The following is a 22,243-nucleotide window of genomic DNA, read 5'->3' as shown; positions in this document are numbered from 1 at the left end:
TACGCAGGAAAAAAAGCAGATTAAGTAAAAAAAAAAAAAATTAAACATAGCAATAGTGTGCACTGCGCTTACTGTACTTCTGAAATCTAAAATCTAATAGATCTGGCTTACAGTTTCCAACCCATCAGGCTATGATAACTAAAGGGAAATAATGCGGTCCGTCTGCTCATTACAGGACTCCATATTATCTACCTGTAGGTGTCTCATTTAGGCCTGAATAAACTAGCCATTGTAGCCTTTTCAGGATTAGACCTCAAAGCAGGTAGTTCTTTACACTTTGTTTTAATTATCGGTGGGGAGGGCATAGTGAATTAACACTTTCCTGTCCCTTTTCCTACTTTATATGCAATCTGTTCGGTGTCTATGCTAAGCCATGGTTTCTACACTGGAGAACACGTTAGCCATCAAGCAGAGGAAGATGCAAGGTAAGATACACATAAAAGCAGAACAGAATTCCTGCAGAAAGAGAACTCAGTCCAAAATGATTCTTACAGAAAAATATCACTGTAATACAATGTATTCAAGATGGAAGTTAGACCTCCTGAAAGGTAGTTTGGAAAGAAAATAAATAAGAAAGTAGAAATGAATCTGCACCAGAAGGAATTGTCGGCCAGGCTCAGTAGGCTATATAGATAAGCATTAGTAATTTTGTGCATTTCAGAAGACTCTGAGCTGATCCTGCTCCTCCCAAAGAAAACTACCACCAAACCAATATGAAGGAAATGAACCAGAAGGAAACATGCGTTTGTCACTACAAAATGCACGTTGCTGTACAGTTGTTACATACCAACAGCACTGATGTTTACCTGTGGTTGGAGACTGACCCACAAGTGCCATCAATGCCTGCTGGCTTATTCCCACCTGTGTCCCCCAGCAGGTATTATGGCAAGCGTAAGGTGGCTTCTGCCTGCTCAGTCACAGGCACTGGATTGTCTATAAGTAGAGGGTGTGTGTTTTACTTCCCTCCCACAGTCTATTTGCAGTCTATGTATCTGATGTGTCTCATCTTACAAAGATGTTAGATTAAAATCCTGATGTAAACTATGACTTGTTAAAACAAGTTAAAAAAAAAAAAGTTACATGTGTTATCCATCAAACCCAGCTCCTCCCCTGACCGACAGCAGCATGCTGGATGAGATGGCTGTTTTGGTTTTGTTTTCCGCAAAGAAGGCAAGGTTCTTTGATTCTGAAGGACAGAAAAATGAGAAGGTTGAGAAACGTTGTCTTAAACTTAGAAAAGAGCCATGGGAACCGTTACATAGGAAAGAGAGCTTGGTGCAAAATTTACAGGTCTGTAGTTCCAGCTAGATGGTTTTTAGGTTTTGAGGGTTTTTTGAGGCTAGAGACAGTATGTGCTGTGCTTACTTCGCTTTCAGTTCAAGGAAGTCTTTTTTTTTTTTTTTTAATTTATTAAGGAACAACCGCCTGATTTTTGGTTATTTATTACAATTTAATTTATTTGTTTATTCCAGGATTTTCTTTCTTGGTACCTCAGTCTCTGATAATGTTTTCATGCATTCCTGTTTTGTTTAGAAATCTTAAGTATTTCTTAGCCATTTCTTTCAAATTTAATAAAAATTTGAAATAAAACTTCAAATAATTGTTTTCACATTTCTCCTGTGTAATAGCCGTATTATTAGTTCGTTGTTTAAGGATGTGCTCAATAGTGTAAGTGTAAGTCAGCTTTCATGGTACAAAACTCTCCTGTGTAATAGCCGTATTATTAGTTCGTTGTTTAAGGATGTGCTCAATAGTGTAAGTCAGCTTTCATGGTACAAAATATTTGTGTGATTTGTGTGGATAAACTGTTACAATTATGTTGTGCTGACTTCAAGAACCATTGTGGGAGAAGTACATGAATAATGTATGTAAGGTAGATTAACCCTGGCATCTGTGGGAGATGGGCAGACAGAAAGGGAAGTGATTAGATGAGTAATACTCTGCTTTCCATGTCACTGTAAATTAGCATTGGGTAGCTTTCTCATGTCTTTGCCCACATGCCTTTGATATACCCAAAGATCAAATTACTTTTTTTTGTTTCCCTGTTCATAGCAAGTTTTCTTACAGAATGTGAGACAGTTCATGTATAAAAATGAATTAAAAATAAACAAATACAGTATTTTAGTCTGCCAGGTGTGAAAAATAATGATCTTAGGGGTGCAGGCAAGTGAGCCACTTCACAGGGACTGGTTTATGTGCTGCTTCTACCAGATGGTACACGTGAGGCAGTTCCTCTTCAAGCAGGTCACCAAGGCAGATAATCCATAGCATAAATAGTGTCCTCTCTTCACTGTCTGAGGAAAAATAATAGTAGTAATAGCCATTAGAAGAGAATGAAGTTAAAAAAAAAAACAAACAACTTTGACATTGCATTCATCTTGTTCCTTCCAGTAGTATTGTCTGTGGGCTGGAAAAGGTTGTAGACCACTAGATTATATCCTGCTGTTTTTGAATGCATCATGTGGAATTCCCCTGTGGAACTGGAAGGTAATGGGTTTGAAAATAAACAGCTTTAAGAAAGGAGATATCTCTGTAGCTGAAACAAGAGATTTTTAATAGAAGACTATTACTACCATCTTTGGGATAGAATGTAATTCACATTTTTGTTTCACATCTTCCTCTCCTCTCCAATAGGTGGAAATAAGTTGCTTGACTGAAATAAGGTTGTGTACCTGTGTGTTTATATACATATGTATGTAATTTACACCTTTTTGAACTTTTGTTTTGAGTTGGTGAAACCTGTGGTCACTATTCTTCTTGCAGAAAAGAATTTCATAATCCAAATCTTAGTCCTGTGGGAAGTCTAATATACCTGGAAGTCCCCTGATAGCCCATCATTTGCTTGATCTCACAGCATCCTATACTAATAATTAAAGGGTATCAGTGATGGCTGAAGCTAATATTGAGGACTTTCCAGTATCAGGGTATGCTTTTAGTTTTTGTTTCCACAGAGGAGGCAGGGAAGGTCCTGCTTTCATATGGGTGGGTGTTCACTATCAAATTTTTTTTTTCATGTGCCAGTATGAACAGTTCAGTCAGATGACTGAAACATAGTTTGATACAGTAAATATGATCAGCTGGATAGTGTATCGTGAAAATTTCAGGTTTTGTTCCTCCAGTGCTCTCCAACCTATAAAGGCTGAAAATGATGAAGAACAATTTTTAAAGTTTTTAGAGTTGGGTGAACATTTCTTTTTACTGCTACTGTGTCTGAGAAAACACCTGAAGTATTTAAGTCCTCCTGAGGCTGACTAATACAATACAGGAATGATAAAATCATAGAATCATAGAACAGTTTGGGTCAGAAGGAAACTTTAAAGGCCATCTAGTCCAGCCCCTCTGCGATGAGCAGGGACATCTTCAGCTAGATCAGGTTGCTCAGAGCCCTGTCCAACCTGACCTTGAATGCTGCCAGGGATGGGGCACCTACCACCTCTCTGGGCAACCTGTTCCAGTGCTTCTCCATGCATTGATCCTTCTTAGGGTTGGTTGTTTATTAAGGAGGGAAAATTAATTACTTGTATCCTCCCTGTTGTGCGGAAGGCGTGGGAGAAGGAGGAATGCTTCATGGCCCATGAACTGAGTTTCATACTACATGTTATTAAAGGTCATTCTGTTGATGGAAAGTGTTTGCTGTCTGATTCCCCCCTCCCCCCCCATGTGATACAAGTGTTTGGGTGCCTGTATTGGGTTTACATGGCAGGATTTTGGTAATAGTGGGGCTGCAGGGGTGGCTTCTGTGAGAAGACACTAGAAGCTGCCCTCATGTCAGACAGAGCCAGTTCCAGCTGCCTCCAAGATGGACCCACCACTGGCCAAAGCCAAGACCATCAGCAATACTGGTCATACCTCTGTGATAACAGTTAAGAAAAGGTAAAAAAATGCCCCCTTTTTTTTTTTTAGGGAGTGCAAAACATGTTAGAGAAACAGTCCTGCAGACACCAGGGTCAGTGAAGGAAGGAGAGGGAGGAGATGCTGCAGGTGTTGGAGCAGAGATTCCCCTGCAGCCCATGGAGAAGACCATGGTGAAGCAGGTTGTTCCCTTGCAGCCCGTGGAGGACTTCACACTACAGCAGGTGGATGTGCACTGAAGGAAGCTGCAGCCCATGGAGAGCCCACACTACAGACCAGGGTCCTGGCAGGAACTGTGGCCTGTGGAGAGGAGCACAGGCTGGAGCAGGGTTGCTGGCAGGACCTGTGACCCTGTGGGGAACCCAAGTTGGAGCAGTCTGTTCCTGAGGGATGGCACCCCGTGGAAAGGACCCATGCCAGAGCAGTTCGTGAAGAACTGCAGCCCGTGGGAAGGACCCATGTTGGAGAAGTTCGTGAGGGATTGTAACCCATGGGAGGGGACCCAGGCTGGAGCAGAGGAAGAGTGTGAGGAGGAAGGAGTGGCAGAGATGAAGTGTTTATGGACTGACCACGCATCCCATTCCCTGTTCACCTGTGCCACTGAGGGAGGCTGGGGGAGGAAGTAGGAGAGTCATGAGTGACTCTCATGGGGCATGGGGGAAAGGTGGTTTTAGTTTTGTTACCATTTCTCACTATCCTACTCTGTTATTAACTGGCAATAAATTAATTTCCCCAAGTCAAGTCTGTGGCAGTAATTGGTGAGTGATCTCCCTGTCCTTATCTTGACCCATGACCCATTTCATGAGTGTTTTCTCCCCGTGTCCTACTGAGGAGGAGGGTGATAGAGCGGCCGGGTGGGCACCTGGTGGCCAGCCAGGATCAACCAACCGCAGTCCTAAATATGTTCATGGCTATATGGAGATCTGCAGGAAGAGTCCAGTTGTTTTACAGTATGTTTTTTAGGGAGTCGCATGCACTTCCACACCAGGTTCATCTTCGGTATGTAAACAGAGCCCCCTCAGGAACCATTTTTCTCTGCTAATCTTAACCCCAAACAATTGTCCTAAAGAGGAAGAACTAGAAGCTGAAGGAGAAATGTAATTGTTTTACTTTGCCACCTAAAGGCAGGTGCAATAATGAGGCAGATTGCTGTATTAACCTCTTTATTCTTCCAGGCTTGTGATACTGTTTTGAGCGTGTTTCTTATAGAGAAATTCCCTTTGTCTCTTTTGGAATTGGAACGTGCCACAGAGTTAATTGTGAGAATATGCTTCAATTTACTGAGTTATTGCTACCCTTTTGCTCCTTCCTTCCCTGACCATTTTTTCACACAGAGGAAGCAGAAGACCCTGAAGTGACATTTGCTCAAAGTTTTGGTGTCTGGGAGAGATAGCTTATCCTGTTCGATTGCTTCAGGCTAGTTAGTGCACTGCCTGAGAAGAAATGTAGCATGTGTGTTTCTTATACTTGGCTGTGCTTTATTGGAGGCTTACAGGGCATGGTGGATAAGCAAGCTATGTATTCCATAATGGAGAGATGGATGAAATAGAGTAAAATGGTTGGATGAGGGTTGTTGGGGAGGAAAAGTTTGTAAGCAGGGTCTTTGTCAAATGTGTCTTCTAACTTTTAATGGCACTTTTGTCTGAAATAGGCCGAATGTTGCTATAACTACAGAGAGCTCAAAGATACCTCAGATTCTTACATCATCTGCGGGAAGGTTGGGGAAAAACACTTGAATGAGAACAGACTTTTGTAAGGGCTTGACTTGGGTAGAAACCAGTTTATATATTTGTTTCCTGCAGTAATGGTTGCAAGGATAGTAGCCTCATTTGTCATATTTTGAAAACTGTGGTGGGCAATAGGTTCATAGGAGTGCCGGGCTGGGGGGTGGTAAGGTGGGCCTTCCTATGGGCTCTAAAAGAAGGGAAGAGTTGAGAAACAACCTTACAGGGTGTTGAGCAAGGCTGTGAGATCAGGACCCCCTCTAGTGGTGACACCTCTGCCAGACTCTGCGACATGCTTTCTCCAAGTGCTGCGCTTCCTTCAGTCATGAATTTTTTTTTTCTCTCTCTAAACCCCCCATTTAGATCCCCTCTGATAACTGTGGTGAATATGTATGATTGCTGTTACAGTTGTTACTTTGACAAGTAATGAATTGAGTCCATTCTGACCATCAGTGATACTGAAAACAGTGTTGTGTGGTATATCACTAGTGTTAGCTGAAATTTGCTGCATCTATAGTGTAACAATTTGTCTGTGGCTTTGAGGTGGAAATTTTCGATATTAATTATTGAATTAACAATGAGAGATAGGTAGAAAAGAAAAATATGCTGACAGTGCTCAAAAAGTAGTGCTTAGGAAGTGTGTGTAAAACAGCAGTCACTTCAAAATCTGTTCCAACATTTTTTTTTGCAATGTCTCTGCATTTTTATGTCCAATTGCCTGGGATAGATGCACTTTCTACGTGTTTTGAGTCAGCAGTCGTACACCTAGACTCAGTGGTATTAATCAGTGTCTAGATGTTATTGCTTTATGTTACTGCATCAGTAATGATGACTTTCTCGGGAATTGACACTGGAACTACCTTTTTCTCAAGCTGTTACAAGTTGTAGTTTCAGAGCAGAAAGCCTTGAGTCAATGTACTGCTATATATATATATTTTTCTTACATGGAAGCAGAATTCTTTTTACTGTATTTGGCATTCTTTGTCTTCTGTTACTTGTTCCTCTGTCTGCTAAATAACTGAAATAAAAATGTTTCTTAGTGAAGAAACGCCATGCATTCTTTGTGGCATAATTGTCAACGAACAAACCAGGATGCGTTAGACACCAGAGTCAGTGGAGGTCTTTGCTGCCTCTTTTTTGTTGGTGTAGCATCACTGCCTGTAGAAGTGGCTGACTGCGGTAAAAGCTGGCTGTACATCCAGGACATTATTCATTGATGCTTACTGGCAGATAGAGATGGCGAGTAGTTGAGACAAGGTATGCTGCTATGCTGGATAATGACAAGTTGTACGGCATGTCTTAGGATTATATAGCATTTTGTAGTTGCTTTACAGTGTTTTCATAATATATAGCATTTGTTTATGGGATGATGCATTTTCCTACCATTTAGGGGGAAAAGCTAGAATGAAACAACTGCTTCATTACAGAGTATTGACTATTAGATTCTCATAGACACAATTACAGTGATAATGGATCACTTGCTGCCTTTGCCAAGGCATGTATGGGTGGGATACAGTGTTGCTGAAGGTCTGAAGTGCTTTTAAATAGATATTTCAAAAGTTGTCCTAGATACAGTGCCATCAGTTTGTGGCTTCAGTTATCAATGAAGATACAGGTAGCTAATATGGAAATACAGGCTTCCTAAAAGCTAAATAAAAATGTGGGTAACTTACAGTATAGAAGGTGAAGCTCCATACAGTTGTGTCATGTCATATACAAACTACTTTATATATTTCCCAGCATTCTTACTTGCATAATTTTCTCATGAAACTGGAGTTGAACTTACTATTTTTTTAAGACCTGGTGATTTGCTTGAATTTTGTCAAATCCAATTCAGACATCTCATTTGAATACCTTGAATGGTATCTTAGTACAAATGCAAATACATTGTTCAAAATAATTCCTGTCACTCAGTAAGTGCTGAAGAGTACAAAAATAGGAACGTGGTGGGCTGGAATTAAGGTTGCTTGGGTGACTTTTTTACCTTGCAATTTCTTCATTTCAAAACTCTATATCAAAAACAGATATTTCTTCTATTTCAGATCTTTTTCTCTCTCAAAAATTTCCTGCTCAATGGTGGATAGATACTTACTTGCATAATTCCAACTTTTGTCTATTGTAGGTCTGTGTGTTAGAAGTATACATTTATAGTGAATTTTTCTATAATCTGAAAATTTAAAATCACTGCTTTCATTAAAATTTTTGGCTAAGTTTTGTGATACAGTAATGCATATGCATACTTATTTAATGAATTGCCTTTCTGACTTAAAGGCTTAAATTGCTTAGCTCTCCTGTGAATAGTCTACAGTTTTTATTTAATAATGTATTGAAAAGTGGTATTTAATGTATTTCTAACTGGAAGGTAGGAAAATTGGAACACTTTGAGAGCCTTACTGACTTAAATGTAACTGTATGACTCCTAGAATCATTCTGGTTATTTTGACAGTGCCATTTTGGTTTCTGCAGTGGCAGTGTTTTATATCATGTGCATATTTATAGTGGCAGTTGATAATCTGCCTGTAAAGCGTGAAGTCAGAAAGGTCCTAGTCAGCGGTGGTACTTCATTGTGGTAGGCGTATTCAGAGCTACAGGGATTGAAAGGTTTTGCCTTGAGGGATGGGGTCAGTCATCACTGGCATGATGGCAGCGTGGACCCTGACCGTGCCAGCCACCAGACAAGGCTTGGAGCCTGCTGTTAAATGCTTATTTACCAGCCTAAACTTTTTGCTTTTCATTGTTCACTCTCAGCTCAGGAAGTGCTTATTTTCTGTAGTTCCTGTCCAACTTCCAACATAGTAACATTTCTCAAAGCCATGTCATTGTGCCAGAATTGTGCTGACTCTTTTAAAGATCAAGATTCCATCTAATATTTTTCTAAACCGGCTTGCTTATTTTTTTCATATTCTGTTACTTTATTTTGGAGTTTTAACAAACTTGTTCTTGGCAGGAAAAGATGCAGTGAAGCCAGATGTAGTTTGAAAACCTCTTGATGTCACAAATAATGAATGAACAGTGTATTTCATTTAAAACGAAAAGCTTGCTCCAGCCTGTGGCGTCCCCCTCACGTTTGTTTATACTTGTGTCGCCCGTTCCATAATGGAAGTTTCAGGAAATAGTCACCTCAGGTGAAACCTACCTATGTTGTCTTGGCAATCGTGAGATGTACTTCTGCCGTCATAGATTCATTAATATGTTAGATCTTCTTTTTGTTAGATAGCATAAGCCAGTGAATCAACCTTTCTTTAAACACCAGCAAATTCCATCCCTCTGTTCATTTCCATTTCTGTAGCAAAAGCTAGTCTGTACAGTAACTTCAGTATTTTTAGTTACCCTGAAGTGTTATTCTTCAAATTAATGAAGCAAGGGCAATGTGTAGCTTAGTGGTTTGGGAATTGTAGAGTTAAAAAATTACAGTAAGAAAGTAAAGGTTTGCCAACTAATTATTTCTGTAATTTAAAAATATTTTCAGAAGTTCTTTAAAATTTTTGTTTCTGCATTCTTCTTTTTCCGTAAATAATGAACCCAAGAAGGCCTTTGCAAAATATTTTTCAGAAAGTTTATGAATTATGGCAGAAACAAGATACATGCATACAGTTTTTCTCAGTATGCTCAAAAGCTTCTGCAGTTTTGTTAAGGCTTACCCCTTCTATTTTATTCTGGAACTTAATATCAGAGTAAACCTGAAATACATACAGAATAATTGTATAATGCAGTAATGGGAGGCAAAAGTGCCTTTCTTATAAAGAAATATCAGAATAGTTATGTGAATTCAGACGATTTTGTTCATGTTTACATGTACAGGCTTTTAAAGTATAAAAATATTATGGAGGCTGTTTTCCATTTCATTTCTGAAGACATGCACTTTTCTGCATGGAATTTTCAGAGACATATGAAAGCTGCTAGGCATTCTTCATAGCTGCATCATGTGAAGGCTCACATTCATTCTAGGACTTAATAAAAACAATATCTTTTTTCTTTTGCATCCCTTTGATCAGGGAAGTGTGTTTTTTGGCAAAAATTATTGCTAGTTAATCAAAAAATTATCACTAGTTAAAAAATGTGAGCATTCTGTATGTCAGATTCCATTCCAGTACTCTGTTTCTCAAAGACATTCAGGTTTGGTAGTAATGATACCTCTTATCAGTGAATTACAGACGCAAACTTCTGCTTTTTCTATTAAGTTATGTTACAGTGGTATTAAATGAAATGTTTTATTTTTATTCCTTTGCCTGATGCTGTGGATAGAATCGGGTTTTTATTATTTAGGAAACAACAATAGATACAAGTGTTGAAATTGTCTTAATCTTAAACTGTGATAACTAGACAATAACAAACAATGCGCTTCCTTTGTTGTAAGTTAATTCTCCAGTTCCTTTTTTGTGTACATAGTGTGTCCTATAACGCATGGTCCTGAGGATGACACAGAGGGATTTGTCTGTTATCTGCGGTTTTTCTGTTTTGTCCTTCTTCAGATTAACCGAGTTAAAGCCCCTGAGAACAAAGGATAGTAATACAATAAAAAAATTTAAAAAGCATTTTACTGTCATAGTAATGTCTCTTACTAGGAGCAGGGTCAATCTAGTTGCTGTTCACTTGTTTGAGGTACTAAAATTTTTCAAGGGTATGTCAGATGTTGTGGCAATAGTCCCTTTTATTCGATATGAAGGTAAATGAGAACAGGCATGAAGGTGGAGTTTAGGTCGTAGGCTGCAGTTTTAGTAGCTTGAGAAGAAGTCACATTTTTGTGTTCACAGTTTTTGAACTGTGTGTCATTTATGAAGGGTCAGGTGAAGGATGAGAGGTCCCTGTCCATGTACCATCCAGTGCCATGCGGATTGTCTTCAGCCTAGGCCTAAAGTTCAGTTCACTCTTCTGGATCTTGCTCCTCCTTCCCCTTCAAAGGAGGAAACGAGCATTATGTACGTGCCGGTGTCACTGCAGAAAAGTGTGGTTTAAAAAAGGGAAGGTTTTCTTTGAAATCAAATTGTAAAATGTGAAGATCTCCTGCGTGAGTCAAAAAGTTACAGCGTGGCAGTCCTGTGTTATTACCTGATAATAAACGTAGCGAGGAAGGCAGGAGAGGGAACCAGTGGTAATTTTTTTGGAAGGCCATGTTAGTAAACAAGTGCTCTCATGACAAATAGAAAACAGTAGAGGATTAAAGCACTAAAGCAGAGAAACGTTGAAGATCTTTCTTCCCCTTTGAAACACCAATTATATTCACTTAAATAGGGGATGCTTTAATTTGATGGCAGAAGTGAAGGAAAGGAGAAGCTGTGGTAAGGCTGCATCTAACTGCCATCAAAACCTGGTAAGAGAAAGCAGAGCAGTCCAGGCATTGCTGTTGTATAGTAACTTAGAAGTGAATAATTTTGGTCGAGGTGCTCAATTCAACTGTACTGCCATTTGGGTCAGCGGGCTGCTCTCAGTTACAGCACCCGTAGGCCATTGCTGTTGTCTTGATAGAAGACTCAAGCTGTGCCTCTGTGCATCAAACGGACGAGCCTGGAACTGCAAAGGAAGTTAAAAAGATCTTCAGGCTTCTGCCTGTTTGTTCACAAAATCAAAAAAATGCTTTATGGCCCTAAAGAGAGGAGTCAGATCATCAGCACTCTGGAAATGTTTCTGCTATATTTTGGCTGCTTTTCCCTTCATGTAGTTCAAGAAAGTAAGAAATAAGCTTTGAAAGATCAGGGACGAGGCTTAAAATAGCAGCAGTGAAGAAGTGAGGAGCATTAAGTTCCATTTTTTTCCTTGTATCCTTCCCATCAGACGTTTCACTTTTTGCCTAGGTACATTCCTGTTCCTTCCTTCCACTTAAAACAGATGACCATCTTCAGGTCAGGTTACCTGCCTGGTGGTGTGGTTGGGGGGCATTTGTGTGGTTTCTGATGGTAAGAGGTGTTTGTTCTGCAACACCGTTTAAGCATTTCTTTGAATCCAGTTAATTCAGTTGAACGCTGGCGTGCATTATTATTTTATGACTCGAGCACACATCTATTATGACACCTCATTTTTCATATTGTGGTAGTTAAGAAACAAAGCTCTGTAACGCTTCATACTGTTTTTCCTTTGTGTCTGTGTGCTTAAAGTGAGAAATAAAGAATGAATAACTGGTAAAAAATAAAAGCTTTTGTTCTGTCGGTACAAGCACTCAGTTGGGGGGTTGGAATCATTGTCTTGTATGTTCTTGTACCATATATAAAAGCCATTCCTGAAGGTCTTCACTATTTTCATAGGCAACGGTCTTTTGTAATTGAAATCTAGGAAATACAGGTCAGTTTAAAGAGTTACACAAAGAACTTTTTTTTATTATTTAAAGAAATACAGATATAATTCTTGTTGTTTGTTTTCTCTAAACACTATCATTATTTGCAGATTTCTAGCTGTGTATTGGATAGATCTTTGGGTATATTATATGAGCTTTAGAATCTATGCTTGGTTCTGTTTGCAAGTATTTCCTCAGCATATTGAGTCCTGCAAATAATTACTTTTTATTAGACTGAATAAATAATAATTGAATGTTTGCTCTTGTATACACAGTCTGTTCCATTTAAAGATTGTGAAGGTTAGCACTACTTTTATTTTGCATAATAAAAACATTGGCTTAATTTGCTGTCTCACTGTGGGATTACATCTATTAATTTTAGTTATTTTTATTAAAATTTAATTTTAATAAAGAGGCATAGCTGTTCAAGCTACATATTTCTGATGGCTCAAAAAATGAACCTTCTCTTTTTCTTTTCTCAGATTTATCCAAGAATAGATTAACTGAGGTTCCTACGGAATTGTGCCATTTTGTGTCACTGGAAACACTAAATCTATACCACAATTGTATCAAAATTATACCGGATGCCATAGTAAACTTGCAAATGCTAACTTACTTAAATTTGAGGTAAGTTTAACTTTGCCACATTTTTTGTTTATTTGTGTAAATAAATGTGTAAAGCTTTCTTGTCACACTTTGTGTGTTTCTGGAACAACTGACTACATTTTTCATTTTATTAGAAGCTGTAACACAAAAACATACTGGCTGTAGGTACAGCTCTGTATGAAGGCATTATAAAGGCCAAAATGTGAAACTAATTATTTGAAGAAAGAACAAGTGATATTAATTCCTTTCTTTCCCTTCTAGCAAATTTAGAGTGCTAATCACATCAGCACAGTTGGATTCTTTTAATTCCCTTCTGATGGTACATTTTGTGAAACTTGACATACTTTAAAGCTGGAGGGACAGAGATAGAGGATTAATGGTTTTTCTCATGGGGAATGAGGAGAGAAAATGAGGGGAGAGGAAAAGCATGCTACTTTGTCACTAGTATTGTCTTACTATGCAAGAAGTATAGTTACTGCCTTTTTTAGGAGGAAGGAGCAAAGAGTTAGGCACTGTTTTCTCTTTTCTGTGAGAAATGTGTGTGAATACTAATCAGTGTAGAGAATTGCTACTGGTTTAAGTGCAGGTGAATGCATATTTGCATAAATGCATATTTGCTTTTGAGAGGAGGAATGTCATCACTTTTTCAGTTGGGACAAGATGTGGAGGTTTATTTGCAGCTGAGTATGTAAAAACTGTAACAGTGAAGATGATATAGTCTGGTCTTTGAAAAAACGAAGCTTGGGCAGGGGGAAAAGTGGCTCTTGGGCTCTTTTAAAAGTGGCTCTTCTAAGTTCAGGATATGAAGGCTTGATCATCAGTTTTGTAAACACTGAGGATGTTTCTCAAGCCTTCCTATATTGTTACTGTACTGCAGTTTTGGCCACTGTGGAACATGAATTTTGTCTCTAAAAACTGAAACACAGTAATATGTCCCGAGTATCTGCACACATGTAAGGAATAGGATTTCAAATTTTGAAATAGTGTTTGTTGGAGATGTGTAAAGAAATTAAGACCAGATGAAATTATTAAGTTTACATAAAACATCTTAGTAAATTTAGGAATTGGAATCAACTCAATTAGAACTCAATGTAGTGAACTAGTGAACTAGAACTCAATGCAGTGATGGAATTTGTGTGAATCATGACAAACTCAGAATAGTTACAGAGTTAGTATAATGTATCACATAAAATAGACAATCAAAGTGAAAGGAAATTTTTAAGTTTTACTAAATAAGATAATTTCACTCAGTTTAACATCTCTGCACTTGGATGTGCCCTTCCCCCATGTTAGCTGAACTCAGTAAGCAGTTGGTAGAAGAAGGAAAGATATCCTTGACTTGTTAACCATGTTGCTTCTTGGCAAGAAAAATATTATGGGTTTAAAATTAATATTTTTCTGCCTGTTACCAGCAGAGCCCATATGCTTTATAGAATTAGAAAGTGATGCCAAGAGAGATACATAGCCTTTGGGCCTTGGTGGATACTGCTAATGTTTTATTTAAAGAAATTCCTTATTACTCATTTGCCATGGTTATGTGCTGTTCCTTATCTCTTAATGGGTTGCTTCTAAGTTCTATAGAACTTAAAAACTATATTTACTTAATTTTTTTGGTGTCTGATCTGTTACATAGTGTAACTTTTTTTAGATTCTAGCCTTCCTCAATTTGAGTTTCTACTTATTTTTAGAATAAGTTATGTCTTGGTCTTCTGTAAAGATACTAGAATTGAGAATCCTGACTTCACAATAAGCATTGATTCTTTTTTTCAGCTACTGCTGGTTAGAAGTTGGATTTCTCACCTTTAATATCCTTGGGTTTGTTATCTGATACCTGTCTGTCTCCCAGCCTGTGGAACAGAGATGTGATGATAGTTTGCTTTATAAAATATTTTGAGACTGTTGGGTGGAGCATGAATATGCATCTTCGTACGTAGTTTTGTAGCAGACCACTGGATTGGCAGTTGAAGAAGAAATGTTTTGAGACTTGTGGAATTTTGATTTTTGTTTCGTTTTGTTTCAATTCAATATTGTGGCTCTTACTGAAATTACACAGGACAATTTTTGCCATCTGTTTTCAGAGTTCAGTCATGCATATTTGTTCTCTGGAGCCTTAACAGTTATGCAGAAGCTAACTAAAATGGTTCTTACTGAGATTCCACGTTGAGTTACTGTTCGTTGTTTTCCTACAGGTTAACATTCATAAAACAGAAAAAGTTGTATTTTTAAGAAAACCTTCAAATATTCTAGGAAAGACAGCAGTTAGTATGTTATTCTGTTGAGCTTAAAGTTTCGTCTGGGTATTGACCCACAAATCACAGGAAATTAATATTTTTAGTTATCTGGAGATGACAAAGGGTCATGACATTTGTTATCTCTAAGTTCTAGCTTCTTGGGTAGTTATTACTAGAATGTGAATCTAAATGTTTTGAAAGTTTTCTACCAAATTTTGCCTTCCCTTGCAGCTGCTCTTTATGAAAAACGTCTGCTCACTTCTTTCTTTTTTTTTCCTCCTTTTAATTAGAAATATGGTACGAAGAATAAAATGGCGCATGTCAGTCACTTAAAATTGTTTTATCAGCTTTAGGAAAAAATAAGATACAGAGATAAAATGGCTCAATATGAGTTTTGGGAAAAAATGAACGATTGATGGTCACAGAATTTTTTGCTGTATTTACCTGTATTAATATCATAGAATCGTAGAAAAACGTATCATGTAATTTTCAACTGTAAGTGTGAGTAATTGGAAAAAATAACCATTTTATCTGTAATTTATTTACTTGTCTTTCAGTTGGAATGAGAGACAAACACTATACTGCCACATAAAACCATTGAAATGTTTAAATACTTGCAAAATACTGTTTTAGTTGACATTCTTGTATACGTTATGAAGGGAAACAGCAGTTATAGGTGACAACCAGACCTGTTACACTATTATTAATATAATGCATTTTTTCCAGAATGGTAGTATTCCACAATACTGTTTAGTCAGTAACATAGATATTTTTGATGTGCAAGTGTTTTCTTAATGACTGTCATTCAAAAACTTAAATTTTATCTGCATAAAATCTGACCCATCAAAATGAAGGAATTTTACAACTCTCAGACTTTATGTGAATATACGGTAGAACGTCACTGGTGTTTTTAATGGTTGGTTTTTTTGTTTTGTTGCAGTCGAAATCAGCTTTCTTCTTTGCCAGCTTGCCTGTGTGGTCTTCCTCTAAAAGTCTTAATTGCCAGTAACAATAAGCTAGGTTCCCTTCCAGAAGAGATAGGTCAGCTAAAACAGTTAATGGAACTGGTATGTTACTGATTTTTTTAATTTTTTTTATTTTGACTTTGTATTTAACTAGAAACAGTAAAATTCACTCTGCAAATATATTTGAACAAATGCCTAATATTATAATGCAGGTTAAAAACATTAACTTCTGGACTTCTCAAGTGTGTTGGGTAGTAACACAATAATAGTTTCCTTTTATGTTCTTCAGAACCCTTCTAAGCAACATAGCTGCCCTTGATTCATTCAAAACTCAGCTTCTAAGTTCATCATCTTTACCAGTTTTACTCGTTACCTGCACTAACTTCCTGTTTTGCTCTATCAAGTTCTTAGTTCTGGCATCAGGCTCTGAAAAGCTGTATACCAGTCTGTAGCACCCTCCCCTTCTGCTTCCTTTCTCTCTGTTGTTACTATCTGCTTAACACATTGCATTCCACTAGTGATACTGGTCTCATCAGTCTATTCTCATTTTATTTCCCTATTTTTGTCATGCAACCTTCTTTTCCTGGAACACCCATCTAACCAGATTTACAAAACACTTATATTCCTCTTGTTCTCAAAGCTGTCCACGTAACTACTGTTTCTGCAAGCAGTGGATCATCTGTAATACCTTGTCTAATAAATGAGAATCCGAAAAGGCAAAAATTATTTGGCACCTTAATTAAATTGCATGTGTTTTTTTAAAGTTTTTATGTGGTATATATATGTAAGAGAACGCTTCCCTTTCTCTCTCTTCCTCTTTCGGGTGTTGTAGGCTGAGACTCTGAATCCTCTGTGGCATATGCATTATGTCTTCTGGTTATTTCTGTTCACCTTGACCTCTAAGATACAAATTGACAAATAAGCTACATTTTGATGCTGCTAGTTTATGCATAGTAAAACAACGGTGTTTGAACTTTTTTCCAGCTGCTGATATCTCCATTAACTGCATTTATCTTGCACATCTTTTCAGTATCTGAAAGTGCCTATGTGTCATATTATTATTTTTATAATAGTAGTTTCTCTACTAAATCATGTTACAGAAATTGAGCTGACCTTGCTTTAGGCCCCAGTCCTGCTACTTGTCCTTCATTTGTGGAATGAGGTGACAGCTGTGGGGCTTTTTTTGTACTAGTATTCCCTTTGTACAGCATCCTGTGATATCAGGCTTCTGTTATTTGTTACGACTATTCTGGCTGTTTGGTGAGGATTGGGGGGTAATTACCTTTTACTTTCTGGGTTATACCTGAGCTAAAGGATACCAAGTTTGGTTTTTTTTGTTTGGTGAGCATTATTAATTTATCTTACCAAATTTTTAGTTTTTTTATCGGGTGATGGGTTTAATTAGATTACTGAGATGGTTTTGATTTAATTAACCTTCAATAAAAATGTATTGGGCTATACCATTGTTTCTATTGTACTTAAAATAGAGTCAATAAAAGATTATGGTTCCTGTCTTATGTATAATTAAGGTTGAACAGTATTAAACACACCCTAATTTAGGGGATAGGATGACTGGATAGATGATACATAAAGATTGGAACCTGTTAGCTCTTGATTCCTTCTGGGTTAAATGTAGCCTACCTTAGTGGTGGGGGCTCGTGAAATAACTGAGAGACTTGGCCTGTCTGGTCAAAATCACCTGTTTTATTTGTAGTAACGGAGGTCTGTGATAATATATTCAGTAAAGAGCTGCTGGAGTGCTTTCATACCTAATTTCCTCTCCAATTTCAAGTTTGAACCCTCCCAGTAAGGTGAACTAGCATTGCTGTTGCTGGAAGTGTTTCATTTGTTAGTAAGAGTTTTTACATAGCTTAATAATAGCCCTTATCCTGACTTTAAAAGTTTGAAAAGTTAAGAACTAAAAGCTTGAAAATGAATATGGATTATACTCAGAGGAGATAGGGTTATTTGGTTTGTTTGTTTTTCAACAAATTGTATGTTTAAATTAACTTCTGGAATACTGGGTTTTCATATTGCTTTCCAGTTACAGTATAATTTCAGTGTTACTCTGCCATGAAGAACACAACAATTCCTGCTCTAAAAATACTTCAAGTGAGAGACTATAGCAACATGTCACTTTGGTAGCCTGGAAGAGTTATGAAAGCTGAAGAAGGTCTGATGCTAGTTCTTTGTGATTAGAAGCGGTGGGATGGGGAGTGAACGGCAACTTTTTGTTAAATTGGGCATGGTTCTGTTCAGATGACCTGATTAATTCGTTTGATGCCACCGTAAGTGTTTGGTAGATTTCCAGTGAAATGAGTTGCATCTTTAGTTGGAGATGACTAAACTGTGATGTGTTTGAAGAAGCAAATAGTGGTAGGATTGAGAGCCGGTAATGCAGTTTAGATAATAAGATGATCATTGTTCTAAAACGAGTAAAAAGAAAAAAAATAAAGATTAAGTCATACTGCAGTTGTTGCACAAAACATTCAGCTGTGTGAGAGCAATGCCAGCCTGAATAGCATGTGGCCTTGAAGCGACACCACCACCCAGCGTAGCAGGGCACGCTCTTGTTTTGGGACATAGGCAGTGCTGGTGCTAAGCTGGCTCAGGGGATCGATTCTGAGAGGTGACAGATGCCACCTGGCTGCATTCAGTTCTTGTATTAGTAGGACTTTGCCAAGCACCCTCAGGATTTCAGAGTACTTTACAGCTTTTCACAGGCCGCATGCAGTAAACCTGTGTGTATGTAGCAAATGGATTTTTTTGTTGATGTTATCTAACTCCTGAAACAAATTTTATCTCTGTAGTCACTCTTGAATGATATAAGCATAGTTTGCTCCAAATTAGGTCAGATCTTTCCAATTGACTACCTTCTTCCCTCTTGCCTTCAAAATGGAGTAGGCATGTATAAATTACATGTATAAATTTCTATGCCACAAGTATGAAATATATATAGTGACTTAGATATTACATGCAGTAAATTTGCAGGTATTCTTTTAAATTTTATGGTTCTGGGTTATATGGATCTGACAGCTATCTTAAAAGCATCAAAATAACACTAAATTATTCTCCCTGTAGGATATATTTAAATTATTTGCAAAATTTTGTTGGGAAACTTACTTTTATTTGCAGCTGCATAACTCGATCATACCTCTACTGTCAGCCAGGAGGATGAATGCAAAACTGTGTGAAGATAATCTGAAATGTACTTTCCATCAACGAAAAGTAATCGGGCAGTGATGACTCATTAATTGCACCCCAAACTATCAGTTGTACGGTAAAATTCTGTTCTCCATCCTGTTGGGCTGTATTGCACTTCTGCCTTCTCCAGGGAACAGCCTTCTCCATCTCTGGGATGCTCCTGTCTCACACTGGAAGCCCTTAAATCTTTCAGCAGGGATGTAGGTCCTTCACCTCATTCATCTAATCTGAGCCAGCAGCCTGACCAGGTGGGACCTGCTGCCTTCTGCTTCCTAAAAGGATCCATGTGCTCATGCACCGTGCAACTTCTTTTTACCATTCTGTATGGCTTGTATGTCACAAGCTCTGACAGAATCCACCTGCTTATTAGAAATAACATCTCAGGAGTCCAAAGTTTTAAAATGGATGCAAGGAGGAAATTTACCTCAATTTGTAAAGTTTGGATGAACTTCTGTTTGTCAATAAATATGTTAATATGGAGCCACAGTAACGAATTTGTTTTGCTGAATTTTATTGATTTAAGTCCTTTTAAAATTTACCATAAGCCAAAGAAAATTGTTGATACTTTTTATTTGGTTTTATGCCATTGAGCTTCATGCCACAGAAATTAAGGTTACATTTAAATACATCTGACATTTCTCTCATATTGAGAAATTTTGTCTGTGTTGTCATGGCAGGACAAAATAGAATTAATGCAAGAAGTCTGACCTTTAGCACACACTAGACCCTGGAACTTGAATAGGTGTTCAGATTTCAGTTGTTTGCAGATGTCTATGAAATGAAGTTCCAAACTGCTGGTTATGTAGTTCTTTAAAAAAATCATTAGCCTGAAAATCATAGGTATTTCCATTACTGCCAAAGTGATGAGAAAGATAAACACTGTCACACACACACACTCATGAAGTCTAATAATAGTCAAGACCATAGGTATAACTAGAAATAATGTTATAGGTCTTTGTTTTCCACAGCTATTCAAACAAAATAATAGAAAAAATGCTGGATTGCAGTATTTAGTAGGATTCTTCACGACGAGGGTGGTGAGGCCCTGGAACGGGTTGCCCAGAGAAGCTGTGGATGCCCCATCCCTGGGAAGTGTTGGGTGGGGGAGGCTTGGTTGGAGAGGGCTTTGAGCAACCTGGTCTAGTGGAAGGTGTCCCTGCCCCATGGCAGGGGGCTTGGAACTAGATGATCTTTAAGGTCCCTTCCAACCCAAACCATTCTATGATTCTATGATAAAGGATACTACTGTCTCTAGAGATCTTTTGAATGCTGACATGCTGTCAAAACAGATCAGTCTTATTGAGGATGTTTTGAAAGGATGTAAGTGCACTTTGTTTTTGAGGCTACACACTGCCAGGCTTTCCCCCCTGCCACTTTCTTTAAAATTCTCTCTTTTCCTGACTTGTTCTGATGTGTGTGCATAAGTACACTTGGTCTAGAGTTTCTCTGCCACAAGGTGACTTTAAATTTAAATTTTGTCCTCTAAAAATTGAGTATCTAATTACGGAGTTGTTTAAAGTCTGTAAATTAAAAATAGGACAGTAAAGCTTTAAAAATAAATGATCTGGGAATGGTGCAATTAACAATACTTTGTGGCAACTTAGGCAAAAGATGCACTCATTAACTGGGATTTTTAATTTCCTCCTATAAAAGCTAAAATGATTTCCTGACTCTGTTTTGACAAAGGAAGGAAGCTTTGGCAGCAGTGAGAGTCTGTTATGAGAAGAAACTTATCTGGTACAGTGGGCAGCATTGCCTGATCACATTTTGCTTTTGCTATCATTTTTTGATAACTAGTTTTTAGACTTGAAGATAGTGTTAGAATAACACTTTTGACTAGTATTAAAGCAACAGTCTTCAAAGAGGTGACTTGTAAATCTGAGTGACTTTTAGGAATTTTGTAGTCTAAGAGCTCCCAGATACTGTATACATCCATAATTTGAAACAATCAAGAGGGTAAGGGGTGGACATCCTAAAAGTATTCCTTTGGCTCGTCAGGAAGATTCCCCACTTAGCTCTCATACAATGAAACACTGTTTCCTTTTTTTAATGCATAATTGGGAAGCATAATTGGGATGTTACTCAAATTTACAGGTTACCCGGGTTGTAAGCAGAGGTTTCAAGGTCCTTTTGATTTTGCATTGAGTATAGGCAGTTTGGCAGTAAAAGTGATAGCTAGTATTTGAAGACTGTCTGGTTTTAGACTAACTTAATCCAAGAAGTTGATCTTCAGTACATATTTGTAGCCATTTATGTTAGAAATTATGTTAAAGTATAATATTTATGAAGTAATACTATGGTATATAAACTTGTTCCTTGAAATTATGCTCAGTATAGGCAGACCCTATACTTTCAACTCAGCTTTACGGCAGTTGCTGTTTTAGGAATGCTGAAATGAGGACAGGTCCCAATTTCATCCAGATAATAAAACTGTTTGAATTTAGCCATCAAAATCAGCCTTGCTTAGAACCAGTCTCAGCTGTTAAGAAGTACCTCTTACATCAGTATGTTGAATATCTGTAAAATACTAAGCAAGACTTGTCTTTATTATGTCCTCCTATTTGATGTGATAATAGAACATACACCTTTCCTGAGCATCATTACAGAATGCTATTACTGTTTTATCTTTTTTTTTTTCTCCCCTCTTGCTTAAATAGTCCCTCTAGAAGAACAGGAACGTTTTAGAAAATCAGATCCACACAGTAGCAGTTTTATACTTCACCCAAAGATAGTTGGTTACATAATCATGGTACTGAGTTCTTCATATGAACAAAAGTTATGAACAAAAAGGTAGAACATATTAAGCAAATGGTTTTGAATGCTTCTATAGAAATTAAATGAACTTGTTCTCCAAGTAAGTGTTTGCTCTGGGTTTTAAGTGAGGTGTAAACATTTTGTCATGTATCTATTTTTGCACTGTGTAGACAGAACATAGATGGTTGCATGTTTTCAGGTAAATAAAATGTTATAATAATGGCAAATTAGCCACAATTTCTGTATTATTTAATATTTAGGAGACAAAAGTTCATTATTTCTGTTACTTTTGCTGTAGGATGTCAGCTGTAATGAAATCACAGCATTGCCACAGCAGATAGGCCAGCTGAAATCTTTAAAAGAACTGAATGTCAGAAGAAATTACCTCGAAGTTTTACCCCAAGGTAAAAAACAAACAAAACCCCACCAATAAAAAAAAAAATCCTAATACCTTCATGGGTAGCTCTTTCTATTAGCATTTTGAAAGTATTTTTTATCATGTAAGTAAATGTGATTGAAAAGTAGTGATTACCATGTGTTTGAATTTCTTCCAATTTGAGCTTGCAGAATATAACATTCAGTGGTACTCACTAAATAACTGTGAGGTTTTTTAAAATTAATTATCCTTATTTTTTAAAA

The 22,243-nt window shown here is 37.5% G+C and overlaps 1 protein-coding gene across 1 annotated transcript in view; it reads left to right on the top strand.

Moving 5' to 3' along the window:
* Window positions 1-373: 373 nt before the first annotated feature.
* The window catches only part of LRCH1 (leucine-rich repeats and calponin homology (CH) domain containing 1), a 68,481-nt gene continuing 46,611 nt past the window's right edge, over window positions 374-22,243 (top strand). The window contains exons 1-4 of the mRNA XM_010286710.1: window positions 374-425; window positions 12,327-12,471; window positions 15,622-15,748; window positions 21,903-22,008. Coding sequence (XP_010285012.1) covers window positions 374-425; window positions 12,327-12,471; window positions 15,622-15,748; window positions 21,903-22,008 — 430 coding nt within the window. The remainder of the gene's footprint in view (window positions 426-12,326; window positions 12,472-15,621; window positions 15,749-21,902; window positions 22,009-22,243) is intronic.

Source organism: Phaethon lepturus, unplaced genomic scaffold (genome assembly GCF_000687285.1).
Source record: "Phaethon lepturus isolate BGI_N335 unplaced genomic scaffold, ASM68728v1 scaffold4345, whole genome shotgun sequence".
In the NCBI taxonomy this organism is placed as follows: Eukaryota; Metazoa; Chordata; class Aves; order Phaethontiformes; family Phaethontidae; genus Phaethon; species Phaethon lepturus.
This window is presented reverse-complemented; position numbering and strand designations above follow the sequence as displayed.